Source organism: Acomys russatus, chromosome 32, assembly GCF_903995435.1.
Source record: "Acomys russatus chromosome 32, mAcoRus1.1, whole genome shotgun sequence".
Taxonomy (NCBI): Eukaryota; Metazoa; Chordata; class Mammalia; order Rodentia; family Muridae; genus Acomys; species Acomys russatus.
The window spans coordinates 32521938-32544815 of NC_067168.1; the positions used below are offsets into that span (position 1 = coordinate 32521938).

Here is a 22878-nt window from a genome sequence, read left to right on the forward strand (position 1 = left end):
AAAATTGGGAGAAGATCTGTGAGCAGCTGGAGTGGGGAAATGGAAGGAGTGAATACAACCAGAATATACCACATACATAAATGGAATTCTCAAAGAAAAAAAAATATTTTTAAAAGAAATCATTACAGTTGCCCCTCAATATCTTCAGAAGGTTGATTCCAGTATCCTCCAGAGGTACCAGAATCCAAGCACAGTCAACTCCCTGAAAGAATATGGTGCCACCCCGTTCATACATGTGACCCGTTCATACATGTGACATATGCACACCATGCCCTAGGCTTCAGCCTCCAGACGGCACAGAACCCCTGAAGCTACACAGCTGCTGTGGAAATAGACACCACCCTGTGTTACTTAGGGGGAATCACTAGAGTTCACAGGTGTTCAGCACACATGCAAGTGTTTCTCAAAATGTCTCAGCCTACAGCTGGTTGAATCCATCGTGGGGAGCCTGTAAGTGGAGAGAGAGAGGGTATATGCAAAGGTTGGGGGTGCAAGCTCTTCCATAGATGGCGGCCAGACAAATTCTTTCTGCAAAGGCAGCATGTGGGCAAAGACCAGCATGAACTGAAGAACTGAGCTTAGCAGGAATCCTGGGGGGGGGGGGGGAGGGAAAGGGGGGGGGCACCCAGGCAAGTGTGAAAGGACGTGAAGCAGCCTCAAGCCGAGACGATGCTGAAGCAGAACTGGGGAGATGGGAGGTCAGGAGAGGAAGCCACATGAGCCAGTTACGTCCAATCTCACAGGCCACGGGAGCAGTGGGCTTTCTCCTCAGTGCCACGGCGAGCCATAGCAGGCTTTGGGTAGAACAGAGACACAGTCTCACTGAGCTCTTTAAAAGATGGCTCTGGTGACCTCAGGAATAACTAACTACACGAGGCAGAGGCAGGGAGACTATTTAGGTGGCTTCCGAAGGAATCAACGTAGAAAGCCACATAGACTTGAGCTAGATGACAACAATTACAAAAAGAAGTGGTAAAAGGCTCGGCTTGGGGTGCAACTCAGTGGTAGAGTCAGGTGTGGTGAAACACAGTGTAATCCTGGCACAGCGGAGGTGGAGACAGGCAGACACCTAAGGCTTTCTGGCCAGTCATCTTAGCCTAAGTGGTGATCTCTGGGACAAATAAACAAGGAGGATGGGTCCTGAGGAGCGACAGCCAAGGTTGACTTCTGGTATCCATATGCAGGTGCACGCGCACACGCACACACACACATACACATACACACACACATACACACATATACACACACATACACACACACACACACACACACACACACATGCATACACCTCACAAATAAACCCTTTCAGAGAAATAGTAAAATGCTAAATATATTTTGCAACTAGACTTGCATTTATTTGTTGATGGATTAAACGCAGAGTGGGAAGGAAAGAAGCTGCACAAAGCGGCTCCCAACACTTGTTATAAGCGATGAGCAGGATGAGATCAGAAGGGCAGGTTCTTCGCCCTGACACAGGGAAGGCTGGAGGAGGAGACAACTTTGTCCAGGGCATCAGTTTTGGCTGATGGGATGTTCAATGATGCCAAGGGACAATTGTTCTTTCAAAGGTATAATAATGGTATCTAATTATACTTATAAGGAATCTTTTATATAAGCAACCTGATATGTTTGCGCACACAACATATGGTTCTGGGATGTTCTTAAAAGTAATTTCCGTGAAAGGGGGAAAGCAAGTGAGACTTTAGGTAGGATAAAACATAATTGTCTATAAGGTTTTCATTAATGAATCAAAGTGATGGATACATATGTTAATATCCCAACCTGTCCACTCACATGTTGTCTATGATACAAACCTGGCATCAATAAGATGTCTCCATGGTTAAAGGTACTTGCTGCCAAGCTTAACTATCTGACATGGTAGAGAGAGAAAAGTAACTCCCAAAAGGCATTTTGTGTGTGTGTGTGTGTGTGTGTGTGTATACACACACACACACACACACATATATATATATATATACACACACATACATACATACATACATACATACATACATACATACACACAGAGAGAAAGAGAAAGAGACAGACAGACAGACAGACAGACAGACAGCAGAGGTGAGATAAAGACAAAGATACATAAAATGTAAAATAAATAAATAAATAAAATGTCAAAAAAAGAAAGAAGTTATTATTGGAGGATGTGCTCATTTTTTTTTTTCCAAGACAGGGTTTCCCTGTTTATCCTTGACGGTTCTGGACTCACTTTCTAGACCAGGCTGGCCTTGAACTCACAGAGATCCACCTGCCTCTGCCTCCCTGAGTGCTGAGATTAAAGGCGTGCGCCACCATGTCCAGAGGATGTGCTAATTTTAAGTTGTCTGATGGAAGATAAAAATGGAAACATCTATGGGGTTAGGGTTTGATCTAAACTAAAGGGATAAACTAGAGATCACAGGGTAGAGGAGGGGCTTGATACTTTAAAGGCACAGAGCACAGGACAGGCGAAACCAGTCTAGAGAAGCCCAAGGCTTCTACAAGGATAAGTTGGTATTTGAGTCCTTCTTGGAAAATGAGCTACAGTTATACAAGGAAGGGAGAGTGAAAAGAACATTCTATAGCATTCCCAGAGACAAGGAGCTGGGAAATACCTGGTTAGGCTAGAAGAGAAGGCTAGGGGTTGGTTTTAAAATAAATAAGGGGATAAATTAGCCGTGTACTTCTCAGGGAGGGAACTCTGTCAAGCCAGGACATGTCATAAAAAGACCATTCCTGACATATCTCCTGGAAGAAAAAAAAAAGCACTGTATTCTAGTAAAGTGAAGTCAGGACTGTGGTTTGGGGTTGGAGTGCTCACCTTCTTGCCTTTTCTTCCTGGGTGACCATATCCATCTGGACCAAGCCGACCCTAAGAAAACAACACAAGATGAGTTAATTGGCTGTAGATTCGTCCAGACCAATTCATGGCTGATGACAACAGCCAAACCCTTGGATAAGCCAACGACATAAGAAAGCAGGGAAGCAGGGAGGAGGGGAGTTGGTGAAGGCTGGGAGGATGCCTTTGCAGGAATGGGGCTTAAACCTTGAAAAGACATGACAGTGTCACCTACATGGCTGCCAGGATATATGCCACACATGTGTGTGCCCTGAGACATCACTAGGGACCTGAACACCTGTCCGAACAGCTAATCAGTGTCCGTCACAAGGAGCAGATTCAGAACCTTGGAGTAGCTTTTGGGGCGATGACCAGAAACTGTTTCTAGATCAAGTAGATCAACAGAGATGGCTGTTCCTGCGACCAATATAGGAAAAAATTTAAAGTACAAAAGAAAGCCAAGTAAGGGAAGTGGGGCAAAAACTGAGTCTTCTGTGGGGAGCAAGGTGCCATTCATCGGTTGTCACTTGGCCCTGTCTCTCGTGAAGACTCACAGAGCACCCGTGCCTGCAGCTCCAGGGAGAGCCCACGGCCTGTGTTTGGAAGCTGTGTCTGGAAACTTGTGAAGTACTGGGATTAAAGATGTATACTTCCACACCTATCTTTGCCTGAGTTCAAGAGATTCAAATTTAGCTCCTCAGGCTTGTGGGGTCCTGAAATACCACCTCCAAGAATAATGCCCTTCCCTAGCTCTCAGGGGCAGGGGAGATATTAGATTAATAAGTGATAGATAGATAGATAGATAGATAGATAGATAGATAGATAGATAGATAGATAGATAGATAGATAGTCTACAGAGGTGGGGAGTTAAGGGGGCATAAGCTCTGTGCTATTTCAACCAAGAGAGATGAATAAAATAAAACAAAATATTAATTTCACCATCTACCTTTTCAGAGTACAGACATAGGGCACTGTTTGCCTTACAGTCCATTTCACAGTAGCCTTGTTCTGCTCACTGTAACTTCAGTTTCCTACATCTGCTTCCATTTTCTCTCCTTCCCAGCAAATGTAATTTCAGTGCTAACTGGGCGGGGGAGGGGAGGAGGGACACCCTAATAGGCCTCTCCTAACTGCTGGTGGGAGAAATCTCCAGAAGACAGCACTGCGCTTATGAAAAAGTTAACCGCAGGAAAGTGTGGAGCCGAAAACAGTCATATAAAATAACTAGTTTCCTCCTGTGTTCAGTTCAGTGACTAAGGTAAAAATAAAGAGCCTGCCTTTGCAAGTGTGACCTGGAGGATGAAATTGCTCGTGATTATTGGTGTCCAAAATGGTTCCTGTGCTGCGGATAATTAAGCCCGTATGCTGGAAAGGTGGAGATTCTAGCTCAGTGTTCTTCTTTGGACAGAAAAGAATGTGTCTCTGTGCTGGGGAAGGTGGCTTAGCAGGTAAAACACCTGCCAAACAAGTGCGAGGACCTGGGTTTAAGTCCTTAGAACTCACATAAAGCTAGGTGTGGCAGCAGACATCTTCAATCCCAGAGGGAATCCCAGCGTCCCCCAGAGGGAAGTGGAGCTCAGTGGCTACCCAGGCTGCCCCACACAGATATCAAAAGCAAGGAGACCTGCCTCAGGCAAGGCCGGAAAGATGGCTCAGATGTTAAAAAGCACTGGCTGCCCTTGCAGAGAGGACCTGGATTCAGTCCCCAGCACCCACATAATGGTTCACAATTGTCTATAACTCCAGAGGATCCAACACTCTCTTCTGGCCCACACAGGCACAAGGCACACATGTGGTGCCCAGAAATACATACAGACAAAACATCCACACACATAAAATAAATCTTTGTATAAAGGCCAAAAAGGTTGACCTCCACATACATGCCATGGTGTAAGCATGTTCACACACATGAAAAGCACAGGTACACACACACAAAGAGACTCACAAAGCTTTTTTAAAGTTTATCTGAGCATCTCATTGGTCCTAAAAGATTCAGATACTTGAGAAACATCCTTGTAAGTAGAAGAGACTCATAGATACTTCCTTCTTCAACAATGAGAAGGCAAAAGAAATCCAACACATTTTTGGGGTCTTTATGTGGAATTTATGAACCTTTGGCTAAATACTCAACAGCTCAAGCCATCATTTCATATTGATAACCCCAAGTTTAACTCATCAAGGCTATTATTTTTTATGTGAAACAACACATACCAACACCCCCACAAAAAAGACAAGGAATTCAAAACAGAGAAACTAGACTTACAGGCTGCCCTCTTGGTCCTTGCTGACCCCGTGGACCTCTTTCTCCTGAACGGCCAAGTTCTCCCTTTTAAGATAAGGGAGAGATGAAATTAGGTTTCTCTCATGAGTTGATCTATCTTTGTGCCATTTTTTTCTTAGAGGTTGCTTAGTTAGTCCTTTCAAGACCTGTTAACATCACCATATGGGCTTGCTAAGGCTTGTTCTGGAAATGGGATAAAAATGCACAGTGGAATTGGATACAGCTTTAAGGAAGAATTAAAGCATAATATTGCAGGGAAAGTGGACACAATTGTAACTCATTATGTTAAGAGAAATAAGCCACACTGGCAAATACTATATGATTCCTCTCAGATGCATAAACTAGGTTTAAAATGATATGTACTTATATGTGTATGTTAAATAAACCTAATTATAAATATAGAGAGAACTGGATGTGCATTATAAATTAGAGAGTTTGTACTACTATGGCTTTCCGAGGTGTGGGTGCGGTGAGCATGCTAGCTCACTCTGTCAGTGTGCCACTGCCTCCTGATATATATGAGCCATTTCTCCACAGGTCAGTTTATATAATTTCCTCCTTTGTATGCAGCTTCCTAGCTGTAAGTTAAAAGGCAGTAAATAGCTTCATCAACAATATCAGAAACATACAGGAAATGGTCACGTGGAAGGGAAAGATTTGCCTAAGAAAGCCCAAAGGCCTCCTAAAGTCGCTCACCTTCATTCCCCTGGGTCCAGCTGGTCCTCTTGAGCCATTTGGCCCTGGAGGCCCAGGATTCCCCTGCAATGGAACCATGACTCTCTTACTACTGTCATTCGACTAATGATTTTGTTTTGCTTTTTTCTTTACAGTAGAATAAAAAAAAAAAAAAAATCATAGGCGTTTAGTAAAACCCAGACTTCAGCTTTTGAAATGTTGACCTTTTCCTGGGCTAACCGTGCTTGACACAATATTGTCTTGTGATGCCGGGTGCTAGCAATGAGCCAGCACCATGAAGCCACAGAGGTCAACTACTGTTTCTCTACAATGCAGTGTCCGCTAAGCTACAATGTTTGGTAGGCCAATCTGTTCAATGAACTTTTGCTCCATGACATTCTCAGCTACTGATGGCTTCACTGGGACACCATCCCAAGAGCGTGTGTATTATTGAAGTGGTCTGGAGTTGTCCATGTGCTCATGAATCACCACCTAAAGACCTAAGTCAGAGGCCAGTCTGACCACTACTTTCTGTCTGGGTGACAAGTCATTTAATCTCCCCGAGTCTCTGTGATGTTATGTACAGAAACAGGATCATTCCCTTGTGGCTTCGTAAGGAACCAAGGATTTGACATGGAGATGTAAGCTGAGCTTTTAATGCCTAACCCAGTTAATTTTATCTTCCAACATGCAGAATGCATAACAGACACATTTAAACTCTAGGCTGGGGGTGACCGGGAGAAAGAACAAAGTCTACGACGCAAGAATCAAATCTACCGAACATTGAAAGCTGGGGCAATTATCCACACACTCTCCGGGAAAGGGCGTGGTGGGCTTTAACCTGCTCCAAACTGGAAACACATTCAAATGAGACTTACAATAGCACAGTGAGATTTTTTTTTTTTTTTCAAATAACAGGGTAGCCAGCCTTGGTGACATACACCTTCAGTCACAGCACTAGTAAGGCAGCTAGAACTACATCGTGAGACCCTGTCTCAACAGACAAACAAACAGTTGTGCTTTAAAAGCTTTAAACCCAGCAACCTAGATTTTTGTTACCCAGGGAGAGACTGAGGACAGAACCATGGCATTGGCTGGCCTGGAGCTGCTGTTCTGAGCCTCTGGATGAGACCACAGACCCAATCCGTATCCTGCCACTCAAGCTGTGACAAGTGCTCCTGCCCTCAAGAAGCGACCCTGACCATATGGCTCAGTCTCTCTGACCTTCCCACTAGCCACAGACACCAGATGGACAGTGGAGCAGGCACTAGAAAGACCCAAGTTGGCGGCCACTTGACCATTTACTATTTGAACAGCCAGTCATTGGGTCTCCCTAAGTCTCTGTGGCCTTATCCACCCAGTCAAGCGTGCCCTTGTATCGTCATGAAGAACAGGCAGTTTAAGCATCCCTCCTGCATTGTACCATCATTTGTTCTTGCACTAGGAATAAACTTAAGCTGTGACGCATGTCTGTGAGGTTCAACCCAGAACTCACTGGTCACTGTGTGCCCAGAATGAAGGGAGGACGCAGCTGATACCAATGCCAGTTTTGTCAAACTAGAAGTCCTGGAAATCCTTGGTCCTCACAGACCCCAGAACATGTGATTTACCCTGTGAATCCTCAAGGCAAGAGCCAGCCATTTCTAGCCAGCAGCTATACTGTAGCTATTTGTTTTACAAACCTACCTGGGCGCTCCGACTCCCTTTTTGACCAAAAAATCCTGGTGGTCCTTGCCTTCCTCTGGGTCCCTGTTCCAAAAGAGACATTAAAATTCAGCCAACTTTTATACAGCCAATTGAATCCCATGTAAGTGAAAGTCATCTCAGATACCGCTGAACAAAGGCACCCAAACCCATCCCCGTGCCATCTGTACCAAACTGAGTCAGGTTTCATCTACACTCCAAAGCGCTCACGGTACACTCATTCCACGCTCGCTCCATCTACAACACAGGACACAGGTCCTTGGCATCCATGCTCTTAGCAATCTTTCCAGGTGGATCTGCTGAGCACTGAAGTTCAAAAGTGTTGTTTTCATATCTTCATCCACCCAACCAGTCTGAAATCAACAGAGTGGGCTGAGAGTAGCGGCTATGGCCTCCGCGTCATTTGGAAAGGAACCTTTTCCTTCTGCAGGCCAGATCACAGCTGTTACTCTATCAAGTACCAGAGGTGCATCTAAGTGGCTCAATCCCTGTTGCTGGGGCCAGGATGTGTTTATTTTCCCTCACGTCTTCTTTGCTTTACTGATTTTGACTGACTCTTTGCTTTAATTTCTCTCTCTCTCTCTCTCTCTCTCTCTCTCTCTCTCTCTCTCTCTCTCTCTCTCTTTCTCTCTCTCTCTCTCTTAGAAATACTTTCCCAACAGAAGCATCGATCTCAGTTTCTACCCTCCTGGATGAAGTATTGACAATCATCTATTTAAATGGACCATCACCCCCACAACCCAGTGGGAAGGTGAGAATGGAGGACTGCACTTATCGATTGTCTCTCTTACGGATCTCTGCACAATGTGCATCACTTGTGAAAAGCAGAATCCGGTGACTAGAGCAGGGACATGACAGTAGCAGGGACCCAAATTTGAAATAAGCCACTGATCAAAGAGAAAATGGGAAAAAATAGGTTTCTTTGTTATTTCATCCTGATGCTATTTTTTCCCATCATAAAGCAAGCACGCTCTAATTAGACTTTGATTACTCTTTTCTCTCTTGAGTGTCTTTGTCATCTGGAATCAGCAAACGGCTTCTCCAATCATCATCTGACACTCACTGGGTTTTTAACGCTGGGGGGGGGGACAGGGGGAGGGGGAGGGGAACACAAGGATTCCATGTGAATAAAGTTCGTTATCAGTTTAAAGTTCTTCCAATGTGGGGGAAATTTGGATATAATTTGCTTTATAAAGGAAAAGGTTCGAAGGACTATAAAGTGGTAGGTTTAGTTTTTCCTTTGAGGATTCCAAAAGAGCGGCTTCGGCTTCAACATTCAAGTTTCCCCTTGTCCCTTTGTAGTTTACAACCCCTCACTGGACTGAAGCCCTTGTCTAAGCAGCCCTGAGCTCTGTTAGGAAGAAGCCGCACGCATAGCAGACACCCAGTAAGTGCTCCGCTGATGGAATACGATTTTAAGGAATTAAATTCTACGTACACCCACTGGAAGCCCATTTCTAGAGGCACTCGTTAAGAGCACCGACTCTAAATTCCAATTCCAGTTCTGTCACTCACTAGCAGTGTGACTTTGGCCAATTTGCCACCGGTCTTCATCCCCTTTCCATCTTGTCCCTGGGAAATGGACTAATAAACCCACACAGCCCCCCCGTCCCTGCCCCCAATGGTGGATTAAATGAACTAAGACTAAAGCGAGGGGTCTGATCAATACCAGCTATTGTGGTTTGGCCTTCCCAAAAGAGAGGCTGTGCAATTTGCTTTGGTGAGGCCCGGGAAGCTTCCTCGGGTCATTCTGATTCAAATTTCTATCACACAAAGGAAAAGGTTTCAAGCAAATATCTTTATATTAATACCCAGTTCTCAATACAACCTGTGGGCCTGGATACCCAGGCTCTCCTTGGAAACCCAGCTCACCAGCCTCTCCGCGCACACCCTGCAGAAATGAAAAGGCACAGTGAGCTCCCAGACCCAGCAGGTGTTGTATTGAAAACAGCCTTCCTTGCAAGGCGGCCACTAAGAGCCCCTAGGATAAGGCACAAACACACAAAAAAAAAATTGAACTGGCTGTGCTCAATCCTCCCCAGGGACAGATCCGTGCCAGAAAGGAAATCTGAGCGGTTTCTCTTTGACTGGGAAAATGCCGGACTTGATTGTTACCACCTTTCCCTCCTGCGCCTGGGCCTCAGCAGCCTCCACACACCCCTTCCCAGCAGCTCAGCAGCAGCCACAGACAGGAACCCTTTAATTAAATAAGCCAAGCTCCTGTTTTGCATAAGAACTGTTTCCTAAAAACTTAGCCCTCCTTTGGGGTGGGGTGGTGTATGTTATATGTGTGCAGGGGTGTGTGTGTGTGTGTGTGTGTGTGTGTGTGTGTGTGTGTGTGTGTGTGTGTGTGTAAGCCAGAGGTCAGTCTTTGGTGATCTGCCTCAAGAGCTCTTAGCCTTTTCTTTCCTTTTTTTTTTTTTTTTTTTCTTTTTGAAACAGGGTCTCTTCCTGAGACCTAGGTCTCGCTACCTGGTCAAGGGGAGCGCAGGGTCTCCCTGTCTCTGCCCCCCCCCCCCCCCCGGTAATGAGATTCCAGCGCCACCATGACTAGCCTTTCCCACAGGTTCTAGGGGTGGAACTCAGACCCCCACATCTGTGCAGTGAGAGTTTTAGCAACTGAGCCATCTCTCCAGCCCCTCACCCCCTCTCTTTAAGATACAGATGGAGTTGTCGCTCCCCTATTGGCTAGTTTTGTGTTAACTGGACACAGAGTCAGTTGGGAAGAGAGAACCTTGGTTGAGAAAATGCCCCGGACAGATTGGCCTGTGGGCAAGCACGTGGGGCATTTTCATAATTGGTGATGGATGTGGGAGGGCTCAGGCCACTGTGGGTGGAACCAACCCTAGGCAGGAAGTCCTGGGGTATTTAAGAAAGCAAACTGACCAAGCTAGGGGGAGCAAGCCAGTAAGCAGTACTCTTCCACAGTCTCTGCTTCAGCCCTTTCCCTGGCTTCCCTCAGTGATGGACTGTGTTATGTAGAACTGTAAGCCAAAATAAGCCTTTTCCTCCCTGAGTTGATTGTGGTTGTGGCATTTATTATAACAATTGACACCCTAAGACATCCCTCAACTGTTGAGGACCTTTACCTTACACACGGAAACGCAACGTTGACTATGCATGGCACTTGAGAACAATGGCCTCACTTGAGGTTGGGAGATGTGGTCCTGCTGTGTTGGCGAAGGAGTTCATGAACTCTCGGGCCCTAGTGGCCCACCCTTACGCCTCATCCCAATCCCACTCCCCGTTTTCTTATTTTTCTTTCTAACATGTTATATTGTACTTTCAGGTACATTTGTTTGCATATGCATAGGATCCACATACTAGGGAGACTGCTTGGAGTTGTTTTTTTTTTTTTCCTGAGATTATGTGACCTCACTTAATATTAAATATTCTAAATCCCCCAATTTTTCTACAAATTTTGTGATTTTATTTTTCTTTAGAGCTGAATTGCATACTGTTTATGTACCAAAGTTTATCAGTTCATCTACTGAGGGAAAGCCATTGATTGAAAACATGAGTAGGATTATAATCAAGTCACTTTAAGGGCACATGATGATTATAATCTATGAAAACAAGAAGCATCCAATTACATCCCACAGTTTGCACAATTTCATCCTTGTCCCGGAATGAAAAGACTATTGCAAAATCCGTACAACAAAGAGTACGAGCTCAGCACAATAGGACAAAAGCCTAGAGAGTAAAAACCCTGGGCTGCAGCAACAAGATGGAGGATGAGGAGAGCTGAGTGAAAGAAAAGTAATCCTCGCATGACTGACGAGAGTGGGGGCTGGTCACTTCTGTTAGGGAGCTGGAATTAACAGGCTCACCAAACAAGGAACAAATGGGAAGGGGTGTTCCAGTCACAGCAAACAAAATTACAATGTGGACGGCCAATTAGCTTAACCAAGAGTGGACAAAATAAACGCAGGACAAGGATGCAGCAGGGAGTAGGTGGGGAGGCCAACAAAACCTTCACCTCACACTGTAAGAAGTCAACAGCACACAGAGCTAAGCCAATCTCCTGCCTCTAAAGAACATGAGCAGAGAGGGGCAGGACAAAGTCCAGGAAAAGCTGGCAATGGGGAATTAAGCTGATTTTGTACAAAATGGAATCTGTCAGCTGTGGGGTCTCTGGCAAGTCTCTTCACCTTACCAAGCTGGTCTAGGCAAAATCTCTAAGGCAAAGTTACACTGCAGCTTCGGTTTTTACTTTTCATTTTGAAACAGGGCCACACTACGTTGCCCAGGCTAGCCTTGAGCTCTGCTCTCTAAGAGCTCAGACAAGCTTTAAAGTTACCATCCTGGTTGGTGGGGGGGGGGGGGCGGTGGTTGAGGAGGGACAAGGGTTGGGAAGACCGTACCATACATTACGTTGCTAAACTGACACGTGCTGTCTACGCCCCTTGTCTCGGCATGGGCTGTCTACACCCAACTCTGTGAGGAGAGAAGAGATGAGCAACACAACCCGAGAGTAAAACACTGTATCTTGGGGACAGTTAGATAGTAAGCCATTCCCAATAGAGGTGACTGTTGTTTTCCCATGACACAACCAAAACGTGCCTGCAGTGGGGGGGGGGGGGGGGGTCTGGGGGGGGGGGGGGGAGTCAGAAGCTCAGCCATGAGAACCTAATGAATGGAGAGAAATTTAACTGGGAACTCCACGTTACTGCCTCAGCTTCCCCTGTCGTGTCTGCCGGATGTTGTTGTTGTGAAGGCCTGACTTGACGATCTCATCCCTATGCGTTGCTATTTGCTCCTTACCTGAACACCCCCTCCTGAGGGAGCATCTAGCTCCGCCTGAGACTCTCTGCCTGGGAAATCCAGGGGCCCCTGAAAGCAACCTTCCCAGTTGATTTCTCCTGGATGGTCTGAGCACCCAATTGGATGACAGTTTGCTATCTGTGTATCTCTTGTTGTTTGTTCTTCTGTTTTGACTTGCTGTGTGCTTAACTTGCTCATTCCAAACCAAAAGTATGCCTGCCATGGGTCATTCTCCTGACGCTATGGAACAGGAGCGATGGGAAGGTCTCCCTGGGAAGATAGGGACAGGTATGTAGTGCCCCGCCTAGGACCAGAGCAAAGCAGCCTTACTTGTGGATCAGAGAGACCTCTCCAAAAACACTGACCTTCAACCCTGGCAGGCCACGTCTTCCACGTGACCCCTAAGAGCACAAAAGAAGAAAAGGTCTCAGAAAAGGAAATCAGCCAATCATGCAGCAACCTAGCCGCCTCCCCTCCCCTGCCCCCCACTCCTCCCATCCCCCTACCCTCCATCTCCCCCCATTCCACAGCCCCCCTCTCCCTCCAGCAGTTAAACCTACCCGAGGTCCCACACTGCCTGTTTCCCCAAGAGGTCCATGGAAAGCAGAACCTCCCTGAAATAAAAGAAAGATCTATTTAAATGCCATCGACTCCTGCCTTTATGCTGGAGGGCATGAGTTGTCCAGTGGAAGCTGCTGGCAATATGCAATGAGTCAATGTAACTAAAATTAAGTAAAATTGAAAGTCAGCATTTGCTACATCCAAGGGTTCAACAAGTGCACGGGGCCAGTAGCTGTCACCTGGGGAAGCACGGAGGTAGAAGGTCTGTTAGGCAGCGCTGCTCAAGCACCGGCCTCCAGCTCAGTGTGTGCTTACTGTGCAAGCATGAGGGACTTGGATCCCCACAACCCACATAAAAGCTGAGCACAGAGCTATGTGCCTGTAACCCCAGCACTGCAGGGGTAAAAGACAAGAGCTCACTGGCCAGATGGCTTAGCAGGCACAGTGAGAAGTGAAAGACCCTGTCTCAAAAAGTCAGGTAGAGAGAACAATTGAGGAAGACACCCAACTCAGACTTCTGACCCCCCCACACACACACACACATACACACACACACGAGCATGCACAGATGTACACACACACACTCATAAGCGTGCCCAGATGAACACACACACACTCATGAGCATGCACATATGTACACACACATGCATAAGCATACACACATGTACAATACTCATGAGCATGCACATGTGTACACACACATATGCATGAGCATGAACACATGCACAACACTATGAGAATGGACATATGTACACACACACATTTATGAGCATGCACACACACACGCACACACAAAGAAATCAATGGCATTCGATTCTCATGTTTCTGAATACCGATATGTTTGTTATCTTTCCCTGCTCAGTGTCCCTTTGATAACAGCACAAATCCCATCAGGCTGTGACGTCAGTCAAATATATTCTTCAACAAGCCATGCTGACATCTAAACAGATTGCCATTTGCCCTCACACCGGTACCACACAGGGTACTGAGTAGCAGGGAGGAGGAGGAGGCGGAACGTCGTGTCTCTCTGCACATGGAGGGAGCAGCACAAAGCGTATACACAGGTGATGACAGAAGGAAAGGTATCACAGCCATGATGAGAAGGCACTCTGCTGTCACCTCTGCGCAGTCAGAAGTGAAGGGGTGGGAAATAAAAACACCTCAGGATCCCAAACAAGAGTTCCAGCGATGGACAGCCTGCGCCGTTCCCTGCTACCTCAGTGGGGAGAACGGGGAAAGTAAGTGCAATACTGAAACAAGATCATATCACGTTATTTAGGAAAGACTAAGTTCTCAAGCAATTTAGCCCACAATACTAGTGTATTGGTAGTCAAAATGGTACAAACATTTGTTGAAACATTATGCAATAATTTAAAAATATTTATCAAAACACCAAAAAAAATTTCAAGGCAGAGCTGCATGGGCGGGGCCGCTGGACTCTGCTATTGAGGTTGACATCTGGCAGTACCAGAAAGCCCCTGAGCGTGCACTTCCAGTTTGGTGCGCGACTGGCCCGAGCTTCCCTGGAGAGTACCTAACAAGGCCAAGGCAGGAGAAGGGGCAAAACATGTTTTAGTAGAACCAGTATTGATAGTTTCATTTAAATTCTGTGCTGGTTTCCTGAAAGCTTGTATCTGAGACAATATTCTCTCTCTTTCTCCCCCACCTCCCTCCCTCCCTCCCCTCCCCCCAACCCCTGTGTCTCTCTCTGAGTCTCATATAGCTCAAACTGACTTTGCACTCACTATGTAGCCAAGGATGGCCTTGAACACCGGATCCTCCTGCCAGCCAAGTATTGGGGTGACCGGCTATCACACCCAGTTTTGGGGTTTTGGTTTTTGGTTTGTCTCCTGAGTATTGAGATTACAGGTGTGAGCCACCATGCCCCGCTCATTATATCTTTTCAAGGGCATTAAATATTTCAAGGACTTTAAATATTAATATATACTCAATATTTAAAGAGGTACTGATTTTGGCTTAAGACCAGATAATGCCAAAATATACAAATGAAAGCAGTGCCCACGTGCTGAGAAGACAGCACAGCGAAGACAGACTGAAGCTCTCGCTGTCCACTCAGCCCTCTGTGCGCTTTGGGTTGGAGACTGCTCAATTTGGCTTTTCTGTTCTGAATCACATTTCTAGGCCAGGCCTGGTGTCGCACGCCTTTAATCCCAGCACTCGGGAGGCAGAGGCAGGAGGATCACTGTGAGTTCAAGGCCAGCCTGGTCTACAAAGTGAGTCCAGGACAGCCAAGGCTACACAGAGAAACCCTGTCTCAAAAAAACAAAACAAAAAAACAAACAAAAAAAAATTTCCGGCATGGCTGACTCCTGGTCTTCATATTCTTTAGGATTCCAATGTTTAGTTTTAAAGATTTGTTTTGTTTTGTTTTGTTTTGTTTTTAAATACACTCTGTGGGGCTGGGGTGATGGTCCCATGGCTAAAGTGCTTGCCAGGAAAACTTGAGGACAAGAGTTCAGATACCAGCACCCAAGTAAATGTCAGGTGGGTGTGGTGTCCTCCTGTCATCCTAGGGTTCAGAAGCAGAGAGGCAGGGGTGGAGGGCTGGGGGTCCCAGAGCGAGAAAGCTGCCTAGACTTGTCGCATTGTTGAGCTCTGGGTTTTATTGAGAGATTCAGCTCTGATGACTAGCACAGAGAACAATCAAGGAATATCCCTGACGTCAGCCTTGGGACTCCCACAACCGTGTGCACACACATGCAATGCAAACACACATGGACACACAGAACACATACAGAAACACTGAAGAGAGAAACACTGCATAAAACTTAAATAATACAAACTTAGAAAGAAAATCTTAAGCTCACTCTTCTACGGCCATGTAGTGGCTTGGAGGAGACTGACCTGCACGGGCTCATATAGTTGAATGCTCAGTCCCTGCTTGGTGAGCTGTTTGGAATGATTAGGAAGCATGGCCTTGATGGAGTAGGAGTGGCCCTGTTGGAGGCGCTGTGTCCCTGGGAATGGGCTTTGAGAGTTCACAGCCCACTTGAAGCCCTGAGTCTCTCTCTGCCTGCTGTCTGTGGAGCAGGATGGAAAGCTCTCAGCTACTGCTCCAGCACCATGCCTGTCTGCTTCCTGCCATGGTGGTCGTAGACTGCTCCTCGGAAACTGCAAGTACGCCTTCAGTTAAATGTTTCCTTTGGTAAGAGTTGCCTTAGTCATGGTGTCTCTTCACAACAATAGGTCAATGACTAAAGCTGGGTGGTGGCGGCACACGCCTATAATCCCAGCACTGGGGAGACAGAGGCAAGCAGCTCTCCGTGAGTTCAAGGCCAGCCTGGTCTACAGAGTGAGTTCCAGAACAGGCAAGGCTACACAGAGAAACCCTGTCTCAAAAAACAAACAAACAAACAACAACTAAAAGAGATGGGGAGATAGAGAGAGAGGAGGAAGAGATAGTATAAATATTAAAGTAGAAAAGGTAAATATTGGGGTTAAAGGTCAAAGCATGGATAGGGGCAGGAGGAACATGAAAGAAAAAGAAAGGAAGGGTGGGTTACCTATAACTAAAGCTTAGGATATTACCCCCTCTCCAACCCCCCCCCAAAAGAAAACCCTTATGGAAAGCCACTACAATGTAAGCTAATTAAAAATATTTTTTAAAAAGGAGTTTTGACACAGTGCTTTCCCCAGAAGACATGGGTTATTAAATAAACATCTCAGTGTCGAGCGTGGGCTACATCCTTACAAGTTGTTGGTTAGAAAAGCCCTAGAGACCACCAGAACAGCACAGACTAAGCTGATGCTCGTTACTGTCCACCAGAACTAGCTAGTAAAGGCCTATTACAAAAGACACAACACACTTCAGTTATAGGGCACAGAAAAACCAACCCGGAAATGATCTGGAAGCTTCCTCCTTGGTGGCTAGCCTTCATAGTGACAAAAGGTACCATGCAGACCACTGGGAGAGGGCAGCACAGTGAGGGGGAGGAAAAATCATCAATGTAATACACAGAATTGACCTCTGAGGGCTGCAATGTCAGTTTGCCAAGTAAGATGTGTTCACTGGTGCAATATTGGCATGAAGGTTATTGGGATAACCAATAGTTTTCTGATTAGATTTGAAGCCTACTCCACAGGAAAGAATCCATGCCTGGTACCTTAAACCTGGTCAAGCACTCACAGCTATGGTGATCACAGGCCCAAGGTGGGAGCCTGCTACTGTTGTTTTGCTAAATGTTGTCAAACTGCACTCTAAATACTTCTGCTTATACCCTAGACCACTGTTGGCCGTCCCAGAGACGGTTCTTCTGCAGTGGACAGGAGCTAATGCAGAGACTCACAACTGATAAACACGATGGAGGAATGCTCAGCCCTAAACGGGACGTCTGTGTCGAGGCTCAGGCAGCACTGAACAGAAGGAGATGGATGGGAAGCGTATAGGAGCTGAAGGCAGCAAGGAGTGCTGGGAAATGCTGTCTTCTGGACACGAGGCAGCTGTTGCGCTCACGGCCTCGCTGCAGACACGGCTACACACACAAGATCTGGCCAGCATGACAGTCGATGTTTCATGGAAAGAGTCCAGAGAGTTGGGAGTGAATGTGGTCAGGATACGTTACACATGCCAGGCATAGTGCTGCACGCCTTTAATCCCAGCACTCAGGAGGCAGAGTCTGAGGCCAGCCTGGTCTACAAAGTGAGTCCAGGACAGCAACAGTTAAAGATAATTATTATTTTGATTTATAAAGTAGAAGACAGTGTGTGGTATGGTGCTGTTCTTTTAAGGTATACTAAATTATATGAAAAAGTAATTTTATCTTAAATAAGGAAAAATGACAATTCCTCATTAAAAAAAAAAATTATACTAGGTGCCGAACACGGTTCAAGAATGGAGCTGTGTGTGGAGAATTCTAAGTGCTGTGAGAAGAGCAAGGCAAGACTCTTGTGACCTCTGCTCCTTTTATACACAGGTTTGTTCTCGGAATGCGCTTTCGTGCCCCTCCTGGGTGTAGTAAATAGGAGTGCGTTTACTTCTCAGTACCCATTATTTTACCATTGCTATTTGGATAGCACTTGTGACTGTATACAGCTTGAACTCATGAACTTTGCTCATATGACCATGCTTAACACTCAGAGTATAAATTGTCTGATGCTCTAAATAAAGTTGGCTATTGTATGAGACTTTAGTTCACCTCATTTTTAGGCTCCGTTTTCCCAGCTCCCACCTCTAGAGTGGTGACAGCTTGTAACACAGGCATGAAGACCAGATGACAGGATCCCAGCACCCACAGTAAAGCAGAAGCCTTCCCTCGCACCACCCAGTGCTTGGGAGACAGAGACTAAGGGATCCCCAGAGCTCATTGGCAGCCAGCTTAGCCGAGTCGGTGAGTTCTAGGGCCACCAAAGAGACCTTGTCTCAAAAAATAAGGTGGACCACTGGCTGGCAAAATGGCTCAGTGGGAAAGGGTGCTTTGCTGCCAAGGCTGACGACCTGAGTTCAATCCCCGGAACCCACATGGTAGATGGAGAGAGCCAACTTCTACAAGGTGTCCTCTGAGTTTCACATGTGTAACATGGCAATGCACATGTTCTAGTACATGCGCTCTCTCTCTCTCTCTCTCTCTCTCTCTCTCTCTCACACACACACACACACACACACACATCTTAGAAACATAAATAAGATAAAGAACAAAGGAAGGCCCTCCACATTACCTTCTGACACACACACACGCATACATACATGAACACATATACATGCCACATGCTACACACAAAAATCATTTCACAAACCCTGGGGGATCTTCCCTGACTTCCTCTGGGGAGTGATTGCTACTGTAAGTTAGGAAAGTTCTCAGCTACTGGAAATAGTGATCATTTTTTTTTCTTTACCTTTTCCACAAGCTCACACTTTGTAGCAAATGGACTTCTTTCTGCAGTGGGTTGTATGTGGGAGAGGGCAACAGAGAAAGCCGCTCATAATAGATCTGGATATAACAAAGATTCTTTCCTAGAAGATTTATTGTCTTCTCACTTCAACAGCAGACAGCATGTTGCCGCCAGCATAGTGAAGTAATTACTGGGACAGATGCTGGAGCCACTGGGTAAAAAAGACTGTCAGAAGTTATGTGTTCATTAGAAGCGGGGAGGGGGAGGGAATATGCTCACGGTAGAGAAAGCTGGCATGCATGGGCTTGGCAAAGTGGTCAAATCTAACATCACCAAAAAACAAGCCAAACTCCCAAACAGCGTCACTAAGTCAGCTGTTGAAAAATGATTAGGCTGACTCTATATGCAGAGAAATAATCAGACAAGTGCTTCGGGGGATGTTTAGCAAAAGAATTGGTCAGGAACATCAATGTCATATAAACAAACAAGCAACAGGGCGGCTGCTGTGGTTAAAGAAAACTAAAAAGGCAAGAGGCACACACACACACACACACACACACACACACACAGAGAGAGAGAGAGAGAGAGAGAGAGAGAGAGAGAGAGAGGCTTAAAGACCATTCCAGGAGTGACAGTTCCAATATTGCACTTCATGCCAGGCTTGAACCAGTGACCCTCTTACTTGGCAAGTTGGTATTGCAGAATTTTAGGGGTCAGCGCTGCGCAATACCACCGATGACCTTTTCCCCAGCTGTCAGCACAGTACCTGTCAGCACCATGAAAGCTGCTCATCAGCATGCTTCCCCTTGGAAGAATGTGTTGAAATTCCATCCCCCACGTGAAAAGATCAGGGCATATGGCCTCTGGGAGGTGATCTGTATCCTGAGGGGGGGATTGGTGCGGTGTGTCCCCACCCTCTCTCTGTGAGGTGACAGCTGAGAAGGCAATGTATAAGGCAGGAACTGGACCCTCACCACACACCAAGTCTTCCAGTGCCTTGGTCTTTGATTTTCCAGACTCCAGAGCTGTGAAAAATAAATGTTGTGTAATACAAGCTGTCTACTGCATTCTGTTAGAGTAGCCCATGCTAAGACTTGAGAAAAATAGGAAAATGTGAACATGAATTAGGTTAGAAAATAACATTATTTATATGTGGCACAAACCGCAAAAAATGAGCTCAGGTTGCGTAGGTGTCTACAAATGTATAGGTTTGTGCAGGCACACACATAAATGTATGTAATAAATAAAGCAAAGGAACTTAAGAGTGGGAGACACATAGGAAAGTTTTAAGGGAAGGTAGTTGGGAGGGGCTGGAGAGAGGAAAGGTATGGGAGAAGTGATGTAGTTTTATTTCAATTTTAAAACCTTTTTTGTTTTGTTTTGTTTATTTTAAAACCTTTAAAAGGAAAATAACATTCCATAAATATTATGTTTCTTTGGTGTGAGGGATCTACTGTATCAATGTAGAGTGGTTGCCTTTTCCTCAAACTATACCTGTTGGCTGTCTATGGGTAATGTATTATAATGCCTTTAATTAATCTTCAAGTGGCTAAGAAAACATCACACAGACACATGCTCATACAAACATGTATGCGCACACACTCACACCACGCACACACATGGATATAAAGTAAACATGATAACGGTTGTTATCCCCTCCAACAACTACTCCAACAATTTTCCCCCTGTAGGTCTAGAAACTTTCAAAATAAAGAGTAGTTCACGGATTATGTCAATAGCTCAGAACACAGAGGGAAAGGAATGCACACATCTGGTGATGTCGGCAGGAATGCTTTCTCCCTACAGATGTGGCCTAAAGCTGAATAGACCTTTGTAAAGCTGGGTTTTCCACTTACTAGGACACCATGGGTGTTTCCCAGATGGAGAAGCAGTGGTGGCTGAAGATGGGGCTCACTGGTAGAGGACTTGCCTGACATCCAAAAGGTCCTCGCTTCAATTCCCAGCAGAAAGAAACGGGGATGGAGGGAAGGAGAAAGGACGGGAAAGAAGTAGAAATGGAAAATATGTAGAAAAGCAGGCATGGTGGCTCATGCCTGTAATTCCAGAACTTAGAAGGCTGGCTGAGGAAGGTAGACAATGAGGTTGGGGCCAGCCTGGGCTACAGAGGAAGACTGTAGCAAAGCAACAAAAGGAATAAGTATTTCTCTTTGTTGTGTTTTGTTGCCTGACGTGAAAGTAGCAAAGTATAGATAAGTGATCTCTTCCTGTCAGATGTCAACTGCTTTGATTTTTTTTTTTTTTTTTTTTTTTTTTTTTTTTTGAGACAGGGTTTCTCTGTGTAGCCTTGACTGTCCTAGACTCACTTTGTAGACCAGGCTGGCCTTGAACACACAGCCACTCTCCTGACTCTGTTCCCGAGTGCTGGGATTAAAGGTGTGTGCCACCACGTCCAGCATCAATCTTTTCCTTTTGAGACAGGGTCTCATGTATATATATAAAACCTGGGTGACTTAGAAGTCCTTACAGAGCCAAGGATGCACTTCAATTTCTGGTACTCCTGCCTACACCTCCAAAGTACTGGGCTTACAGGCATGTACCACCATGCCCAGTTTATACGTACAGGGTTCAAACTGAGGACTTTGTGCACACTAAGTAAGCACTCTGCCAACTGAGCCACATTCCCTAATTTTTAATTATTTTTTAAATCACTGAAAAAATAATAATTGGATCTAAGTCTTTCTACTGATTCATGGTCAGCTTTAAGGAAGAGACCCAGTGTCAACTCCTGTCCTCAACGTGCATGGAAATCCCCCCCCCGCCCCCGCCCCGCTTCTCTCCTCTCTCTCTCTCTCTCTCTCTCTCTCTCTCTCTCTCTCTCTCTCTCTCTCTCTCTCTCCCCCCTCTTTGAGAGAGAGTGCATTGACACTGCTGACACGCACAATTGGTTCTCCACTCCTTCCCCATACTAGGGATGCAATACAATTTCTCTGCTTGGTTGGAAACACTACTTTATGGAGAAATCTTCCAGGCTTAACTGAGTCCAAGTCCTCTCGGAAGTAACAGCAAGAAAAGACTGCCCTCTAGAGGTCAATCTTATAATCGTGGGCAGACTCTTAATGTCAGCCAGCCCAGCTTATGTAAACGAGTAATTTGCTATCATCATCTGAGTCCATGCAAGGGGTATTTCATTAACACCCTTCTCTGAAGCTAGCATAGAAGGGGAAATCACCAAAAAAAAAAAAAAAACAACAAACAACAACAACAACAACAAACTTCAACTGTACATGTAACTGCCTGAAATAGTTTACAAGTTCTGTCCCACACACAATACAGGAATGGAACCAAGGTTAACAGGCTAAAGGCAGGGATGCAGACCTTTGGAAGCTGTGTTGTGAGGCTTTCACTCTAGCCATGGTGCTGTGGTGGCCACCACACTGAACAGTGTGTTCAGAAGCTGCATTCCTCCCTTGCAGCAAGCCATGAGCCCTCCATGGGTTTTGCTGCGATCATGGGGTTTCTTACCATGACAACCAATGATTCACAGAAGCCGATTGCTTATCTACCCATCTTCCCATCCACCTCCCAGGTGAGCATCCTGAGGCCCCAGGGGGTTAAGAGCTCATTCCTCACCACAGGCTTAGTTCATCCCAGTGAGTAGCCATTCACCAAGCTCTCTGATCTCAACCCACCAAGGGAAAACCACACAATGCTGTTTGCTAAGTACAACTGTAACCAGTGGTGGGATGAAACGGTTTTCCCACACAGTGACACAAAAATGACCTTGCCCCAAGATAAATTTCACTCAGGACCCAGGACATACATAACATGGATTCTAGCTAGCCACAATCTAAGGAAGAGGACTGACGCCCTATGGTCTTGTCAAAGGATCCAAAACTGGAATTCAAATTATAAAGGTTCCCCCTCCGGTTGCAAATGTTTGCTATGCAGACGGCACGCCCAGAAGTTGGGAGAGATGAGCTACGCGGGCCGAGATACTCATTATCTTTGTCATTTTTTTCAGGATCGTGCATTTTAATGTCTGAGACATAAAAGTCTAAAACTGCCTTCTAAAGCATTAGCATCCGTCAACCTGACAACCCTCTTTGCCTGCTGTAATGGTTGCAGTCCTCAGAACAAGACAGACACTCATCTTCACAATTGTCTACCACCCAATTTGCACCAGTCAGCTCCAGCTACAATGGGAAGCAAGCCAGCTGCATAATGACTTTTAAGTCAACACAGCATTGGG

General features: G+C 45.7%; 1 protein-coding gene across 1 annotated transcript in view; it reads right to left on the reverse strand.

The window, feature by feature from the left end:
• Window positions 1-22878, reverse strand: part of LOC127184032 (collagen alpha-4(VI) chain-like) — a 97345-nt gene that overhangs the window by 26597 nt on the left and 47870 nt on the right. The window contains exons 19-25 of the mRNA XM_051140247.1: window positions 12818-12871; window positions 12623-12658; window positions 9322-9384; window positions 7476-7538; window positions 5811-5873; window positions 5097-5159; window positions 2816-2866 (exon numbers count right to left, since the gene is read on the reverse strand). Of these exons, the coding sequence (XP_050996204.1) occupies window positions 2816-2866; window positions 5097-5159; window positions 5811-5873; window positions 7476-7538; window positions 9322-9384; window positions 12623-12658; window positions 12818-12871 (393 nt within the window). The remainder of the gene's footprint in view (window positions 1-2815; window positions 2867-5096; window positions 5160-5810; window positions 5874-7475; window positions 7539-9321; window positions 9385-12622; window positions 12659-12817; window positions 12872-22878) is intronic.